This window comes from Heptranchias perlo, chromosome 21 (assembly GCF_035084215.1).
Source record: "Heptranchias perlo isolate sHepPer1 chromosome 21, sHepPer1.hap1, whole genome shotgun sequence".
Classification (NCBI taxonomy): Eukaryota; Metazoa; Chordata; class Chondrichthyes; order Hexanchiformes; family Hexanchidae; genus Heptranchias; species Heptranchias perlo.
In genome coordinates, this window is record NC_090345.1 from 37,944,235 (window position 1) to 37,962,060 (window position 17,826).

Here is a 17,826-nt window from a genome sequence, read left to right on the forward strand (position 1 = left end):
TGAAATTCAAACAAACCACTCTCACATGAATGCCTAAGCGTGAAAGAGCTGTTCATTGTCTATTCATCATTGGGACCATTTTCTGGCATCTCAGTGCACTGTACATTGAGGAGCCATAAGTCTTATGGGTGCTGTTCCTCTACATGTGAGCATCAAACATATATAACACTCAGTGACCTCCTGATTAGAGGTGGATACGGTGCCTGGAAGGACTCAAGAGCCTCAAAGGTTTTGTTTCTAATTTAATATCCTCTGCCTATTTTTCCATTCTTCTCCTCTCCTGAAGGTGTTGACTCATTAGTGGTACAGTCCCCTGAGCACTGGACATCCTGCAATACCTTTAAATCAGTTTCCAGCATTGTACAAACCTGATACAACACCTCCATAGCAAGGCTGAGCCCTTCCCGGTGCTGATTTTCCAATAGGTCTAAATATGATGTGAGGCCTCTGCAAACTCTCCTAATGTTAAGTTCCTCCATTGTCCTAATCCTCTGGACCTTCCCAACCATTCCTTTCTAACCTTTCTCTAACAGCGTTATGACTACAGCTAGCAGTGCAAGTGCCATGTTTCACTCCACAAACAACAGCTGTTAAGTTTACTGCCAGTGTTAAAGGCTGGTCTGAATGTTCCTTACAGAGCTGGTACAGTTCACCATCTCAAAGGTTGGACTATGAACAGCACTTACTGTCAGCATTAGCACAGATCAATGACACAAATAAAATCGTAGCTACAGTTTCTTTTTATTGGTTATTTTAACACTCAGTCTCTGATAATACAGCAAATTAACATTTCTGGTTGGAAAACCTGTATCTGCAACTAAAAGCTTTCTTATTTGTAACCATTTTAATCTATTTTTATATCCTTTAGCTATTAGTCACCCGGTGGAATTTAAGCACTTCCATTAAAGAGGCTGCAAATCGGGGAGCTGCGGGGGGCTCGTTACAGGGAGAGAGAGAGCGAAAATAAACTTTCCTCAGGCATTATTCCAGCCATCGCGTACAGCGGGCAAATCACATTCACATAAACACACCCGCAATTCGTGGTGGGGACTGTACTCACAAATATTTATGCGTGTACAAACAAAAGGTTGCTTCGAATGAAAGTATTAACAGTGTATATTAAGTAAATTAAGTCAGATGAGTATGCTGACAAACTTGTTCATTGGTCAGAGAGCATTCATTTATTTTTCAAAGCTGTGTTTATTTTTAGCTGGGAAAGTCAGCGTTGATCTAGATAGAAAGGCGTAATTCACAAAGAGCACTTAGATATTCTTCATTATCACCATCAAACTCCAAGGCCTTTTCAAACCATCCAATAGCTTCATGCTTCTCCCCATCCAGCTGGTGCAGTAACCCAAGAATACCAAAGGCCTTGCTGTCTCTTGGATTCCTGTCAATTTGTTTTGCTGCAATCTTTCTCAAGTTTGTGCGACACATTTCCCATTCTTTTGTGCCACGTTGGATTTTAAGTCCTTCCAGAAAATGGGTGATGGCATTTGATTCAGGCCTTTTGTGTCGCAGTTGAAATAATCCAGCCTGGCAACATACTGCCTGCTTATTATCAGGGCGAATATCCTCTAATTTCAGGAGATCGCTGCAGATCTCTTCTGCTTTCCAATATTCTCCATTAATTGAACAGATTACTGCAAAATCCAGTTGTGCAATAATAAACGATGGCTTGAGCTCAAATGACTTTTGAAAATAGAACTTGCATTGTTTGACCAACTCGGCTCTCTGTTGAAAAGCAGGATTGCGAGGGTCTTTGCTGCATGGATTTTTGTTCAGTTGAAATAGTTTGCTTCTGTAACACAGACCTATTTGGTGGTGTAAGAAGGTAGAGTTTGGGGTAATTTCTAATGCTTTTTTCAACAGCTGCAGAGATTTTTCCACAGCTCCTTCTCTTCTCAAAAGTTTTGCTGCATATCGAGTTACATATGGAAGATCAGGGGACATCTGCAATGCTCGTTCAACTAATTTGAATGCTTCCTCCTTTTGGTTGAACTCTTGTAGTTTTAGAGCCAACAGCACCATGGCGACAGAGTCATCTGGATCAAGCTCCAGCACACGTCGCAACTGTTTCATTGATTGACTGTGTTCACCACTCTCTGAGGTACAAGAAAACCCTTCCAGACGAAACAGAGCAATCGCATAGCCAACATTCCATTCTGTGTCATCAGGATCTTCCTCCAGAGCCTTCTCAAAACATTCCTTTGCCTCTTCATAATATTTCCTGCAAGATTTCAACAGTGACCAACCCTTCTCCCCGTATACTTCAGGTATCATTGCTGTATACCGAGAGCCATTAGTAAATCGTTTACAGATCATCTCCAGCTTGTCGAGGTAGGACTGGACCTCTGTCAGTTGGCCCATGTGATAATATACCCAGGCATAGTTTCCATAGGTGATGATGCTTCTTTTTTCAAATTCATGTTCATGATTCTCCCTCAGAATCTTTTCAGCTTCCTTTAAGTTTTGAATTGCCTCGTCACAGTTTCCTTGCAGACAGTTTACAAAAGCGAGTTGGTTGTAAGACATGGCTTGATATTTCACACCAGCCTGTATTGAATCTTGTACTCTATGCTTCATGTCGTCCAAGTCAATACTGTCTATCTGTGGGCCCCACGTGAAGTGACATTGAAGCTGATCAAGTTTTGCTTTTAAAGAATCCTTCTCTTTGTTGCTGCAAGAAAGCACAAAATCATCAAAGCCCATCTTATGTGTATCTAACTTACATTTTTAGCTCGTATATAATCAATGTTGCAATGCTGGCAAAGTCTTAATAGCAGAGCAGGTGTGCGGGTAAGTGCAAGTGGGCACAGAAGACCTCTGTAGTAGTTTGACCAGCCTGACATCCCTCAGCCAGGGGGAAACCCATTGGAATCCAGTAATGTTCCTTCAAGCAACAAAAAATGAACCATTGGCTCATGTGTCCAACAGAAAAACAATGACGAATAATGTTTAGGAAATGACTTCAATGAATTTGTCTCAAAGCACTTTACCTTGAAAAGGGAAAACGGTGGCAAGGAGGGAAAAAGTTTGGTGCAGCCAAAGTCACAAAGGATTTTGAGTGGTTTTTGAAAGCACGGGAGGAGATGGCAAGGTGGCAAAACGAAAGGAGGAATTACATTGCACAAAGCAGAGTGACTACCCCACTGCAGCTGGACAACGGAGGCATCATCAAAGTCAGGGCACGAAATGGGGGCTTCATGCCTGCTCTTTGCCCACCCACATGAATAGTGCTCCAAGTTAAAATTGGGGCTACTGCCGTCAGGTATCAGAAGAGGAAGGGAGCAATTGTGGATAACAATCGAGCTGGAGAGTATCACAAGGCAGTGACGTATTGGTTGTTGAGGTGATTTAAGAACAAAAGTCCAGCAAATTAGTATTACTCTCTTTTCTACATTGACGTTCTGATTTTAAGGAGTTCTTTTCTGGGGTTTTAGGAGTTGTAACATTGTACCCTTGACTGCCAGCCAGGCCACTCATTGTATCTCCCCTCCCAATAATTCCAGACCCCACCACCCCCCTCATATAATTCCTATACCGTAAATCCTCCCCGTCGCCCCCCCACCCCCAACCCTGGCACTGTTACAAATTCCACTCTGCTGTAGATACTTCCTGTCACTCATTCCCGTAACTGTTCAGCACATCTTAAATTTATGGGAGTTGTCCTACACTGCCCCATATCTACTTGTATGATGGCAGGGCCCAGGGACATAACAATAGCACCCCCTTGTGACCTGAATCAGATATTTGTGTCTTTCCCATTGGGACCTCTTCAATCTATTTGAGCAAACACTGTGCAAGATGAGACTCATTGCACATCATTAAGCTCACTTTATTTTACAACGAATTAAAAAAACAAAGCAACAGTTACGATTGAATTTATTTATTCCAATTGATAGAACTTGGCTTCGAGGAATAACACAAAATATTGAACACTTTATGTGGCCACACATCAGTGCTTGACTTAAACAGGATCACTCCTAACTATTTTTTATGCATTCCACCCTTCTCATAGCCCTTGGTATCTCCTGCCTGTCTCTGTATTTATCCCTTGCTATTCTCAGCCAGAAAGGGAAGGCCCACGAGACTTCCTGCCTGGGACCAATGGCTCGCCAACATACTGGGTGTGAGTCACTGGATCAATTCATAATGCAAACTAACATAATCCATGGAGAAACATTATCAAAGGCGACTCTTGAGCAGGTTAGCTGCCTATCATCTCAGAGTCTTTTATTTCAATTTGCAAGAATGCACTGTGCTTTAAAACACAACATTTAAAGGTAACTCAATCGCAGAATTATAATTACCTATAGAATTTTCTTTTATATTTTACCGAGCCTTCATTAACGTTTCCATCCTGAGCCTGATCATTGTTACAAACTTTGGGTGTTACATGTTGTGTCCTGGGTTATTAAACTATCTTTTTCCCATAGTTCTGCCAGACTCTGCCCTCGGAACGCTGCCAGGACCCCTCTGCCCACTCATCCCAGACACCCTCCCCAGTACATCCTACCCCATCCAGCCCTCTGCCAGAGCTTTCAGACCCCAGGAACAGGAGTAGGCCATTCAGCCCCTTGAGCCTGTTCCGCCATTCAATTCGATCACGACTGATCTGTATCTTAACTCCATTTACCTGCCTTGGTTAATAATCTATCAATCTCAGTGTTGAAATTTTCAACTGACCTAGCCTCTAAGTTTTTGGGGGAGCGAGTTCCATGGGCCCGATGTTAGCAGGCCTGCGGGTTCCTGGCGGGGTTGTTATCGGGCGCGTGGATAACGCGGCCAGTGAATTGAGTGCGTCCCCCGTGCGATCACAGGATAATTGAAGTCATTTACCTGTGGTTACGGGTTTTCCGCTGCTCAGCTGCGCGCCGGCAGCCTGTGCATGCGCAGTGACGTCTGAGTGGTGGTGGAGCTCTATTTAAAGGGGCAGTCCACCAATGCTCCTCCTGCTGCAAACAAGAAGTAGCACACCATGGAGCACCCCAGGGGTAAGGCTGCCCCACGATTTTCTGACCACTCACTCCAGCTGCTGCTGGACGGGGTAAGGAGGAGGAGGGAGACGTTGTTCCCCAGCGACGGAAGGAAGTGCCCTGGCTCCGCCACCAGGAAGGCATGGGCGGAGGTGGCCGCGGAGGTTAGCAGCAGGGGCAACACCACCAGAACATGGATCCAGTGTCGCAAGAGATTCAATGATCTCACTAGGTCCGGCAAAGTGAGTACACTAACGCATTCTCCCACACTCCGTCTTCCACATCACCTCAAAGACCTCACAACCCCTTCTGCACTGCCACCACAGCGCTCCCGCATCCATCCTCACAGCCACTCAACTATCATCCTCACCGTGCCTGCACGTACCCAACGTCCCTGTCCCCATTCGAACACTACCACACACCCCAATCCCCATACAATGGGATGGGCATGTGGCACACGCATCCTCCCATCCATCTCCCACACGCTCAACCCACCCACACCAATGCTTGAAGCGTCTCACAATGCAATCATCACTCAATCACACATCTGTGTTTTGCCTTGACAGGAGAAGAGATGCAAGAACGCCCTGGAAAGGGCACGCAGCGGAGGGGGCCCGCCACACGAGGTGGTTCTAACGCACGCAGAGCTGGACACCTTGGAGATCAGCCACACGCTACATTGCCTGTCCGTGGCGGATGGTGAGGCTGGGGCTGCAGAAATGTCCGGTTACGGAAAGCTGACACTCAGCACTCATGATCGCGAATGATCTTAGCATCACCTGGCATCTGCCGCACCTCAACATTTGTCCACATGCCTGATATTGCCCTTTGTTCTCTTGCAGGGCCGTCTGCGAGCGCCGTGTCTGTGGAGGGCGATTCCTCAGAGGACATGCCGGTCTCTGAGGGTCCATCGTCACATAGGAGCCAAGCATCCACCAGTGCAGATACACACACCTCGGTGGGTCCCCCTCCTCAATTAGTTGGGATTGCACATGGTGAGTCACCGCGCACATGTGAGCATGAGCAGACCCTGGTGGCAGGGGCAGCCGCGGAGGGTCCGCGTCGGTGGGAGCACTCTTCTCCAGGCTCTGCTCAGCTGGACCCAGATGCTGAACCCAGGGGGCCACCAGTCAAAAGGCGAGTCGTCGAGGGGCACCAGCACACTGCCGAGGTACTGGAAGAGGTGCCAAGCACACTGTCCACAATCGCGCAGGTGATGGAGGAGTCCAACTCCTGCATGCGGGCAATGGTGGCACACGTACAGGAGGGTATCGGCGACATAGTGTCGCGGGTCGGTGCGGGAACGTCTGCGGTGGAGGAAAGGCTAGCCTCCCTCGAGCGTCACGCACAGCTCAACATTGAGTCCATCCAGGCCCTGACAACGGCTGTTCGGATTCAGGGTGAGCAACATTCTGCCGCCATAAACAGGCTGTCAGATACATTAGAGGTGGCCTTGCAAGGTCTCACACAGGTCATCAAAACAGCCGTCCAGCAGGGTGGAAAGGGTGATGTGGGCCTAGGCCATGAGAGGGAAGATGGTGAACGGGGACATGGAAGTGGGGACGCTACTCAAAGTGCTCCCACGTCTCACCCGTTGCCCCCCTCTCAACCAGTACCCGCAATGGTGCTTCCTCTCCAGGTGGCCGAGTCTGCCCCTGCACAGGTGCAGGAGGAGCAGTCTGTGGAGGTGCCCTCACGGGCACCGAAACCCAGGGGGCGTCGGCCCAAAGCATCTACCCGGTCAGGGCACGAACAAGAGCAACCTGCCACTACCTCTGCTGGAGCCACAGGGGTAGCACCACGTAGGGGTTCCCGCAAACGTAAGGCCAAGGTGTTATGAACACAAAGGGAATGCACCAGGGTGTATGACAATTTGTTATGTTTTTATTTATCGTCGTTTACTGCACATACACAATAAACACAATTGTTCTCACCACTACTGCCACCTCTTGTCCATTCTTGAGTGGCTTGTGCAATAGGTCCCTTTCGTGGGGCTCATCATGACGACGAACACCTGGTCCCACCCATTGGGTCACACTACAGTGGGTGCAGGAGTAATAGCACCACTCTTCTGTGGAGGGGGCTAGTATGGCCGCTCCTCTGTGCACGTGATGAGGTCTGGACGCCTCAGACAGTCTGATGTTAGGAGAACCGTTGACATATGAGTGCCTCCCTGGCCTGACGAGCATCCAGGTGAGCCGGTGTTCGGCCCATGGGTCGTTCCTCCTGCTCTTGCTCCTCCTCCTCCTCCTCCTCCTCCTCATCGTCGTCCTCAATATGGGTGGTGGATGTGCATGGGGCCTCCTCCAGCGGCACCCCTCTCTGTTGTGCCATGTTGTGCAGGGCACAGCAGACAACTATAATCCGTCCCACTCTGAGTGACGCGTATTGGAGCGCTCCCCCAGAACGATCAAGGCACCTGAAGCGCATCTTGAGCACCCCTATAGCCTGCTCAATTGTAGACCTGGTAGCAATGTGGCTGTCATTATACCGACGCTGTGGCTCGGTGATGGGGCTCCTCAGAGGTGTCATAAGCCACGTGTGCAGGGGATATCCCTTGTCGCCGAGGACCCAGCCGTTGCCGGTGTTGGGTGAGTGGAAGAGGGGCGGGACGGTGGACTCCCAGAGGACGAAGGCATCGTGGCAGCTGCCAGGGTATCTGGCGCACACATGTAGGAATCTCTGGCGGTGGTCACAGATGAGCTGGGCGTTCATGGAGTGATACCCCTTCCTGTTGATGAACAGTCCTGGCTCACGTGGAGGTGCCCGTATTGCGATGTGGGTGCAGTCGATTACACCCTGTACCCGTGGGAAGCCAGCCATGGCATGGAATCCAACCGCCCTCTCCATCTGGCCGCGCTCATCCATGGCGAAGTTGATGTAGTGCGAGGCCCTGTGGAACAACCCATCGGTGACCTGCCTTATGCACTTGTGTGCAGAGGACTGACAGACCCTGGTGATGTCCCCGGTGGCACCCTGGAAGGATCCGGAGGCGAAGAAGTTGAGGGCAATGGTGACTTTGACGGCGATGGGTCAGGAGATGCTGCTTGGTCCATCCGGGAGCAGCTCGTCATGAAGGAGGCTGCAGATGTCGACGACTACCTGGCGACTGACTCTGAGCCTCCGTATGCACTGCTCCTCAGAGAGGTCCAGGAAGCTGAGCCTCGGTCTGTAGACCCTGTGCCGAGGGTAGTGCCTCCTGCGACGCATCTCTCTCTGCGGTTGCCCTCCCTCCTGCTGTGCAGGTGGATGTGCCACAGCACCGTGTTGTGGGGCTCCACGTGTCTGAGTCGGACGGCGTGGCCTGCGAGGCTGCTGAGGCTGGTGATGCTGTCCGTCCTCCGAGGAGGTCAAGGCGGCCCCCATCTGGAAGGTGTAGGTCTGAGGGGTTCTGCAAGGTAGGTAAGTGTGTCCTCGCACCGGGGTTGTGGTTCCACGCCGGTGAATCTTCTTGCTTGGAGGAGGGTGGTGGAGGGCAGGCGTTGCCCTATGTGACAGAGTGGCCTCCTGCGTTGGTGAAGGGTCTCCCCCACCCCCCACCTGTGGAATGCACCTTGCCAGCTGCCACAGGCTGCTGGCTGCAACTCGTCCGTTTGAAGTGAGAGTGTTTCCCCCAGGATGGGAAACAGTCTCAGTTCAAGGTAAAATCCCACCCTTCCTAATAAAACAGCTCAATCAGGCCTGTAAACGACCTGAAATAGCTAAATAAATACTGTCAAGTGGCATCCCGCTGGCTTTAATTGCCTGCGGGATTCCCACCAGCGGGGGCTGCGCGCGCACGCTGGCGCGTCCGTGGGGAACCCGGATGTGGGCGGGATCGAGGCGGGCTCCGGTCCCGCGCCGGGATTCCCCGATTTTCGGGGCCCCCCCGCCGAGAACGCACCCGATAGCGGGTGGTAAAATCGAGCCTCATATTTCCAATATCCTTTGTGTGAAAAAGTGCTTCCTGACTTCACCCCTGAACGGCCTGGCTCTAATTTTAATGTTATGCCCCATTGTTCTGGACACTTCCACCAGGGGAAATAGTTTCTCTCTACCTACCCTAAGAAATACATTAATCATCTTAAACAACTCAATTATATCACCCTTTAATCTTCTATACTCTGGAGAATCCAAACCTAGTCTATGAAACCTGTTCTCATAATATAACCCTTTTAACCCCTGTAAACAATTTTACAACACCAAGTTATAGTCCAGCAATTTTATTTTAAATTCACAAGCTTTCGGAGATTTTCTCCTTCCTCAGGCAAATGTTTCAAGATCTCCTTGAAGCCTACGCATTTATACATATTGAACAATAATAAATGGTGTTTACAGACTGCCCCTGCAACTGCCCGTTGCCAAGGCAATCACCGTGTTCAGACAGAGAGGTGTTACCTGCAGAACCTCCGAATACACATTCAATAAAAAAACAAACAGGGAAAAAAAACAGAGAAAAAAAAACACAGAGAGAGGCAGAAACATCCGGAAGGCAGAGAGAGCCAGCAAATGACCCATTATATTAAAAACAGATAACATTTGTTCGCTGGTGGGGTAACGTGTAGCGTGACATGAACCCAAGATCCCGGTTGAGGCCGTCCTCATGGGTGCGGAACTTGGCTATCAATTTCTGCTCGACGATTTTGCGTTGTCGTGTGTCTCGAAGGCCGCCTTGGAGTACGCTTACCCGAAGGTCGGTGGATGAATGTCCATGACTGCTGAAGTGTTCCCCGACTGGGAGGGAACCCTCCTGTTTGGCGATTGTTGCGCGGTGTCCGTTCATCCGTTGTCGCAGCGTCTGCATGGTCTCGCCAATGTACCATGCTCTGGGGCATCCTTTCCTGCAACGTATGAGGTAGACAACGTTGGCTGAGTCACAGGAGTATGAACCATGCACCTGGTGGGTGGTGTCATCTCGTGTGATGGTGGTATCTGTGTCGATGATCTGGCATGTCTTGCAGAGGTTACCGTGGCAGGGTTGTGTGGCGTCGTGGACGCTGTTCTCTTGAAAGCTAGGTAGTTTGCTGCGAACGATGGTCTGTTTGAGGTTGGGTGGCTGTTTAAAGGCGAGTAGTGGAGGTGTGGGGATGGCCATAGCGAGGTGTTTGTCCTCATTGATGACATGTTGAAGGCTGCGGAGAATATGGCGTAGTTTCTCCGCTCCGGGGAAGTACTGGACGACAAAGGGTACTCTGTTGGTTGCGTCCCGTGTTAGTCTCCTGAGGAGGTCTATGCGATTTTTTGCTGTGGCCCGTCGGAACTGTCGATCGATGAGTCGAGCGTCATATCCCGTTCTTACTAGGGCGTCTTTCAGCGTCTGTAGGTGTCCATCGCGTTCCTCCTCGTCTGAGCAGACCCTGTGTATTCGCAGGGCCTGTCCATAGGGGATGGCCTCTTTGACGTGGTTAGGGTGGAAGCTGGAAAAGTGGAGCATCGTGAGGTTGTCCGTGGGCTTGCGGTAGAGTGAGGTGCTGAGGTGCCCGTCTTTGATGGAGATTCGTGTGTCCAAGAAAGAAACTGATAACCCCGGTATCATTCTGGTGAATTTGCGTTGACCCACTCCAAGGCCACTATATCCTTCCTGAGGGGCGGTGCCCAGAACTGAATGCAGTGCTCCAGATGTGGTCTAATCAGAACTTTATACAACTGTAGCATAACTTCTACCCCTTTGTATTCCAGTCCCTGAGATAAAGGCCAACGTTCCATTAGCTTCTTTGATTTATTTTTTCTACCTGAACACGAGTTGTTAGTGATTTCTGTACATGGACCCTTAAATCTCTCTGCTCCTCCACAGTTCCTAGCTTCTCACCATTTAGATAATACACTGATCAATCTTTCTTATGTCCAAAATGGATGACCTCACATTTCTCCACACTGAACTCCATCTGTCACAGTTTTGCCCACTCACTTAATCTATCAATGTCCCTTTGCAACTTTCCACTCCCATCTGCACTACTTACTGTGCCACCTAACTTAGTGTGGTAGCAAACTTGGATAAACAGCTCCCGATTCCTTTATCTAAATCAATGATAACTGTAGTGAAAAGCTAAGGGTCCAGTATAGATCTCTGAAGGACACGGCTAATCACATCCTGCCAATTATAGTAAATACCCATTATCCCTGCTCTCTATCTCCTACCTCCCAACCAATTCCTTACCCTTCAAAGCTGTAAGACCACAGGCCTTGCCTGAAGGTATTACCAGATCCTGGGATCCCACTTTCAATGCTCCCATACCCTAGTTCACATCCCAACCCCATCCCTCCCAGTCTTCTGATATCTCAGGATCACCCCAAAGTTTCTAGGTTCCTAAGTGCCCACAGACCAAGAGACAGATTCTAAACCCACCCCCTAAGTGCTAACAGACGGAGGCAGATTCCAAACCCTTTCCCCTAAGTCCTCACAGATCCAGAGACCCCTCTTTTGCACCAGTCCCTTCCTCGTCCTCCCGCACGCCAGGTCCCTTTTCCAATATTGCCAGACTTCAGGACACAATTCCAATGGCTCCAATATCCCATGAAGTTATCACAAACCTAGACTCACCCTTTCTCCTTCTACCAGATCTCCATCCCCAAAACACTGATTAAAAACTCCATAAAGCAGTTAACAAAAATGAAATTTGACAGAATCTGTTTTCATAAATCAGTGGCCCCTGACAATGATACATGATTATTGTTATAAAACAGGATATCCATCGAGTAACCATTAGCAACGCACTTGGAGATTCCTCATTGTGTCTTATATAAAAATGTACAATCTGTTTGTACAGTAATAATGCGTGCAACTAATAACTCTACACTGTCACCCTCTGGAACCAAGTGTATGCACCATTCCCAGCACTCACAGAGAGGGAGGGAATACAGGGAGATGCAGTGGAGAGAGATAAAAAGAGAGAGAGAGAGAGAGAGCAATTCCACTGTCACCAACCTCCTGCTTTAAGAAATGCTCGATTTTCTTTGCGGCAGACATAGGGAGCTAGGTTTGGGAAGGAGCTCGCGCTGAGGCAGGTACCTTGCTCGAAATATCCTGCTGCTGTAAACAAATAGCTCCATCTCCCTTCATTTCAGTGGGTTTGAAAACAATGGCTTCGATATTAACCAACCCACGAGGGGCGGGGGGGTGTTGGTTAAACAGTCAATTTTGTGAAACGCGACCCTAACCCTCCGCGAACACACCTGCCGCCTTTTTTAGGGCAGTGGATATCGGGGCATCCGGGTTCGGGAAACTCGGCAGTGAAACCGAGGCGAGATTGAGCAGCAATTTATCGGGGCAGTTAAAGGTCAGGAGGCCCGATCTGAATAAAGGTTCAGTGCTCACTGCTGCTTTCTCAGTTCCCTCTGGGACATAGTTTGGGGAGAGTACTTGATGTGAGAGACTTATTTGTAGAGTTTTGAGGTGTTCCGACAGACAAGGTCATGACGGGTGGCGCCATGGCTTCTAACCAAATCGATTCTGTCTTTGAACCGATTACGAAGAAGAGCAGAGGTGCTCTCCCCAGTGTTGTGATCAATTAACCAACATCACTACAAATAGATTATCTGGTCATTATCACATTGTTGTTTTTGGGACCTTGCTGTGTGCAAATTGGCTGCCGCATTTCCTTCAGTACAGCAGTGACTACACTTCAAAGGTACTTCATTGGCTGTAAAACACTTTGGGATGTCCTGAGGTTGTGAAAGGTGCTATATAAATGCAAGTCATTCTTTCTTTCTTTGCTTAATCAGGTTAATCTGAATTGTCATCCTTCTGCATGTTGTATAGTTTGAACAGTGTCCTGATTAAATATTGGTCTGTTGATTAAATGTGCAAATTAAGTTCTGGCAGCAAATCAGCATTTCGTGTCTCAGAGCTCCAGGTCTACAGTTAGTCAGTGCAGGTTAAAGTATTCAAGTGAGACTGTTGACACTTCGAGTGCCTTTAAACTGAAGCAAGTTACAGTCAGGCAGAGCCCAGTTTACATTGATTAGCTACCGCCTGGCTGTAACTGTCCTGTTTAGGAGAGAGCTCTGTGCATGTCAGGTTACCACGGTCAGAGCTGTCTGACAAAAGTTACAGATTTAAATGTTAGAGAATGTGGAGAGTGGAATCTCGATTCCCCAAACATTGAGATTAAGGTTCGGTCGGTTTGGAAAATATTCAGGGGATTCAACAGACCCCCTGAGTGCTTCACAAACCAGATTTGACACCACACTTCCCTCTCCTCTTACTGCCATCAAATTCAGCCCTTGCCTCCCCTTCATTGTCCTCCATTTCACTCCCTTCCCTTTCCTGTCAGAGTTGCTGTTGGACAGAAAAAGTGAGAGGGAAGGGGGAGGGATAGGCTGGTAATATCTTGCTTTATTGCAAATGACTAGTGCAGGGCTATTCAGCTCAGCTTCCTTGATCTTGCTGTGAGTCTCTCTCTCTCTCCTTCTCAGCTCCTGTCCTTCTCCAGGCTGCTCTCGGGACTCTTATCATCTCTCCGCTGCTCTCTTGAGTTTCTCTCTTGAACTCTTCTCCTCTCCAAACAGCATTCGGGGCTTTTTTGCCTCTCTTTGCCTTCCTGCATATACTGCCCCCCCTCCCTCCTGTCTTCCCATGTTCTGGCTGACTTCACCCCGCTGCCCACTTCACACTCCACCTTCTGAAGTGACGCACTGCAGCTGTTCACACTACTTCCAGAGAGTGGGGCATTCTCCCTCCTCTCCACTCAATCACGGACAGACCGTGACTGTATGTGTCACTGTTAACAGTTACATTTTGACTTGTTACATTGACACTACCTAAGACAAAGAAAGTGAACAGACCCAGAGTGAGCAAGAGACTTTGGAACATGGACTTCTTTGGTTTAATTAGTGTAATATAAAAGATTGTATTTTTTATAGAAAGACTTGCATTTATATAGCACCTTTCACGACCTCAGAAAATCCGAAAGTGCTTTACAACCAATGAAGTACTTTTGAAGTGTAGTCACTGTTGTAATGTAGGAAATGCAGCAGCCAATTTGAGCACAGCAAGGTCCCACAAACAGCAATGTGATAATGGCCAGATAATCTGCTTCAGTGATGTTGGTTGAAGAATAAATATTGGCCAGGACACCAACAACAACAAAAACAACTTTCATTTAAACATTGCCTTTAATGTAGTAAAACGTCCCAAGGCTTTGCAGGAGCGTCATCAAACAAAATTTGACACCGAGCCACATAAGGAGATATTAGGACAGGTGACCAAAAGGTCGGTCAAAGAAGCAAGTTTTAAGGAGCGTCTTCAAGGAGGAGGGAGAGGTAGAGAGACGGAGAGGTTGAGGGAGGTAATTCCAGAGCTTAGGGCCTAAGCAGCTGAAAGCACGGCCGCCAATGGTGGAGCGATTAAAATCGGGGACGTGCAAGAGGCAAGAATTGGAGGAGCGTAGGAATCTCAAAGGGTTGTAGGGCTGGAGGGGGTTACAGAGAAAGGTAGGGGCGAGGCCATGGAGGGATTTAAAAATGAGGATGAGAATTTTAAAATCGAGGCGTTCCTGGATCGAGAGTCAATGTAGGTCAGCGAGCACAGGGATGATGGGTGAACGGGAGTTGCTGCGAGTTAGGAAATGGGCAGCAGGGTTTTGGATGAGCTGATGGAGGATGGACATTATTGAGGGTGGAAGATGGAAGACTGGCCAGGGGAGCATTGGAATAGTCGAGTCTAGAGGTAGCAGAGGCATGGAATGAGGGTTTCAGCAGCAAATGAGCTGAGGCATGGGCAGAGACGGGCGATGTTACAGAGGAGGAAGTAGGCGGTCTTGGTGATGGAGCAGATATGTGGTCGAAAGCTCATCTCAGGGCCAAATAGGATATGAAGGTTGTGAACGGTCTGGTTCAGCCTTAGACATACGAACATACGAATTAAGAGCAGGAGTAGGCCATTCGGCCCCTCGAGCCTGCTCTGCCATTTGATAAGATCATGGCTGATCTGATTGTGACCTCAACCCTACTTTCCCGTCTACCTACTATAACCTTTGACTCCCTTGTTAATCAGGAATCTTTCTAACTCAGCCTTAAAAATATTCAATGACCCCGCCTCCACCGCTCTCTGGGGAAGGGAGTTCCACAGACTCACGACCCTCTGAGAGAAAAAATTTCTCCTCATCTCCGTCTTAAATGGGAGACCCCTTATTTTTAAACTGTGGCCCCTAGTTCTAGTCTCTCCCACAAGGGGAAACATCCTCTCAGCATCTACCCCTTCAAGTCCCCTCAGGATCTTATATGTTTCAATAAGATCACCTTTCATTCTTCTAAACTCCAATGTATAAAGGCCCAACTTGTCCAACCTTTCCTCGTAAGATAACCCCCACATCCTGGGAATCAGTCGAGTGAACCGTCTCTGAACCGCCTCCAAAGCAATTATGTCCTTTCTTAAATAAGGAGACCAAAACTGCACACAGTATTCTAGATTTGGTCTCAACATTGCCCTGTACAACTGTAGCAAAACATCTCTACTTTTATATTCCATTCCCCTTGCAATAAATGACATCATTCCATTTGCCTTCCTAATCACTTACTGTACCTGCATACTAACTTTTTGTGATTCCCGTACGAGGACACCCAGATCCCTCTGTACCTCAGAGTTCTGCAATCTCTCTCCATTTAAATAATATGCTGCTTTTCTATTCCTCCTGCCAAAGTGGACAAGTTCACATTTTCCCACATTATACTCCATCTGCCAAATTTTTGCCCACTCACTTAACCTATCTATATCCCTTTGCAGACTCCTTATGTCTTCTTCATAATTTACTCTCCTACCTACCTTTGTGTCATCAGCAAATTTAGCAACCATACATTCGGTCCCTTCATCCAAGTCATTGATATAGATTGTAAATAGTTGAGGCCCCAGCACTGATCCCTGTGGCACTCCACTCATTACAACTTGCCAACCTGAAAATGACCCATTTATGCTCACTCTCTGTTTCCTGTTAGCTAATCAATCCTTTATCCATGCGAATATGTTACCCCCTACACCATGAGCTCTTATTTTGCGCAGTAGCCTTTGATATGGCACCTTGTCAAATGTCTTCTGGAAATCCAAGTACACCACATCCACAGGATCCCCTTCATCCATGTTGCTTGTTTGTCCCTCAAAAAACTCTAATAAATTAGTCAAACACGATTTCCCTCTCACAAAGCCGTGATGACTCTGCCTGATTGCATTGAGATTTTCGAAATGCCCTGCTATAACGTCCTTAGTAATAGATTCTAGCATTTTCCCGATGACGGATGTTAAGCTAACTGGCCAGTAGTTTCCTGCTTTCTGTCTCCCTCCTTTCTTGAAATGAGGAGTTACATTCACTATTTTCCAATCAGATGGGACCCTTCCAGAATCTAGGGAATTTTGGAAAAATAATACCAATGCATCTATTATCTCTGCAGCCACTTCTTTTAAGACCCTAGGATGAAGTCCGTCAGGACCTGGGGACTTGTCAGCTTTTAATTTTTTCAGAACCCTTTCCCTGGTGATTATAAATGTTTTAAGTTCCTCCCTCCCTTTCACCTCTTGATTCACAATTATTTCTGGCATGTTATTTATATCCTCTACAGTGAAGACGGACGCAAAATATCTGTTCAATTCATCCGCCATTTCCTTGTTCTCCATTATTAATTCCCCAGATTCACTCTCTAGAGGACCAACGCTCATTTTACTTACTCTTATCCTTTTTAAATACCTGTAGAAACCTGTAGAAACAGTGGCCAGGGCGAGGGATGGAGTCGAAAGACAAATGGCTTCATTCTTTCCAATATTTAGTTGGAGGAAATTTTTGCTCATCCAGTACTGGAGGTCGGAAAAACAGTGTCACAAATGAGAGACAGTGGAGGGGTCGAGAGAGGTGGTGGTGAGGTAGAGCTGGGTGTCGTCAACATGCATGTGGAATCTGATGTTGTGTTTTCGCATGACATGGCTGAGGGGAAGCATGTAGAGGAGACCTCCGCTGCTCTTCTTCGAAATGGTGCCTTGGGGTCTTTTATGTCCACCTGCGAAGGCGGACAGGGCCTTGGCTTAATGTCTCGTCCAAAAGACGACACCTCCGACAGTGCAGCACTCCCTCAAAAGTGCACTGGAGCGTCAGCATGGATTTCGTACTCAAGCCTTTGGAATGGGACTTGAACCCACAACCGTCGTGACTCAGAGGCAAGGGTGCTACCACTGAGCCACAGCTGACAACTCTACCATATATGTTAGTTACACATGAAAATTTCTCTTACCTCATGATGTTTTGAATTAATAGGCCAGTTTCTTGTTAACTTTCACATCTGTTGTCTGATCAGCTGGAAAAACAGAACTAAGTGCATTCAGCTCTTCCAAGACGTTTATATACCATCCACACCCTTTATAGTCGGGTGATTTTGCAGAATTGCACTTGAGATTGGAAAGTGAAAGCAACAGAGAACTTATCTGCTGCAGAAAATGTGTTAGCCAACGTCACCAAAACAGAAGAACCCCCTAGATTATTTGCTTTTTCACATGTTGTTTAGAACTTCCAGTGTGTATATTGGCTGCTTTGTTGACGTTATCTTCTGCTGCATAGCAACAATGGCTGGACATTATAAAAGAATTAATTGCATGTGAAGTGCTTTGGGATGACAATGATAGGGGAGCGATGAGATAATTTCCATGAACTGTTCCCCAGGTGTACAGACATCAACATACTTCCATACTTTCAGTAGTGACTGGGATAGAAATTGGACCCCACTGCACCTGTTTTTACATAAAGGGGCAAAAAGCTTCAATTTCCCAGTGCCGTCTCCCATGCCCCAAGGGTGGCTTATTGCGCCGGACAACAATCAGGCATCCAGGCCCCTTGCATATGTTAAAGAGGGGCCCAGCACCTGTTTCAGGACCTCTGGTGAAATCTATGAA

At 47.8% G+C, this 17,826-nt stretch overlaps 1 protein-coding gene across 2 annotated transcripts; it reads right to left on the reverse strand.

Annotated features, from left to right (window-relative positions):
* Positions 1 to 725: 725 nt before the first annotated feature.
* LOC137340152 (interferon-induced protein with tetratricopeptide repeats 5-like) lies at positions 726 to 17,281 on the reverse strand. Of its 2 annotated transcripts, none has more exons than XM_068002497.1 (2): positions 17,172 to 17,281; positions 726 to 2,680 (listed from the first exon to the last, which is right to left on the reverse strand). In XM_068002497.1, exons 1-2 carry the CDS (start codon positions 17,174 to 17,176, stop codon positions 1,231 to 1,233), a joined length of 1,455 nt encoding a protein of 484 aa, XP_067858598.1. In that variant the 5' UTR covers positions 17,177 to 17,281; the 3' UTR covers positions 726 to 1,230. The 2 variants fall into 2 exon arrangements, with proteins under 2 accessions (XP_067858598.1, XP_067858597.1); XM_068002496.1 differs by lacking the exon at positions 17,172 to 17,281 and adding an exon at positions 16,634 to 17,062.
* Positions 17,282 to 17,826: the final 545 nt, after the last annotated feature.

Excerpts from the sequence above, each read along its gene's own strand:
- LOC137340152 (XM_068002496.1), bottom strand. The coding sequence starts at position 16,734 with ATGAGCAAAAATTTCCTCCAACTAAATATTGGAAAGAATGAAGCCATT. Across the intron at positions 2,681-16,633 it reads GTTTCTACAGGTTTCTACAG|CAACAAAGAGAAGGATTCTT; the intron begins GTATTTAAAAAG and ends GCTTTCTTGCAG.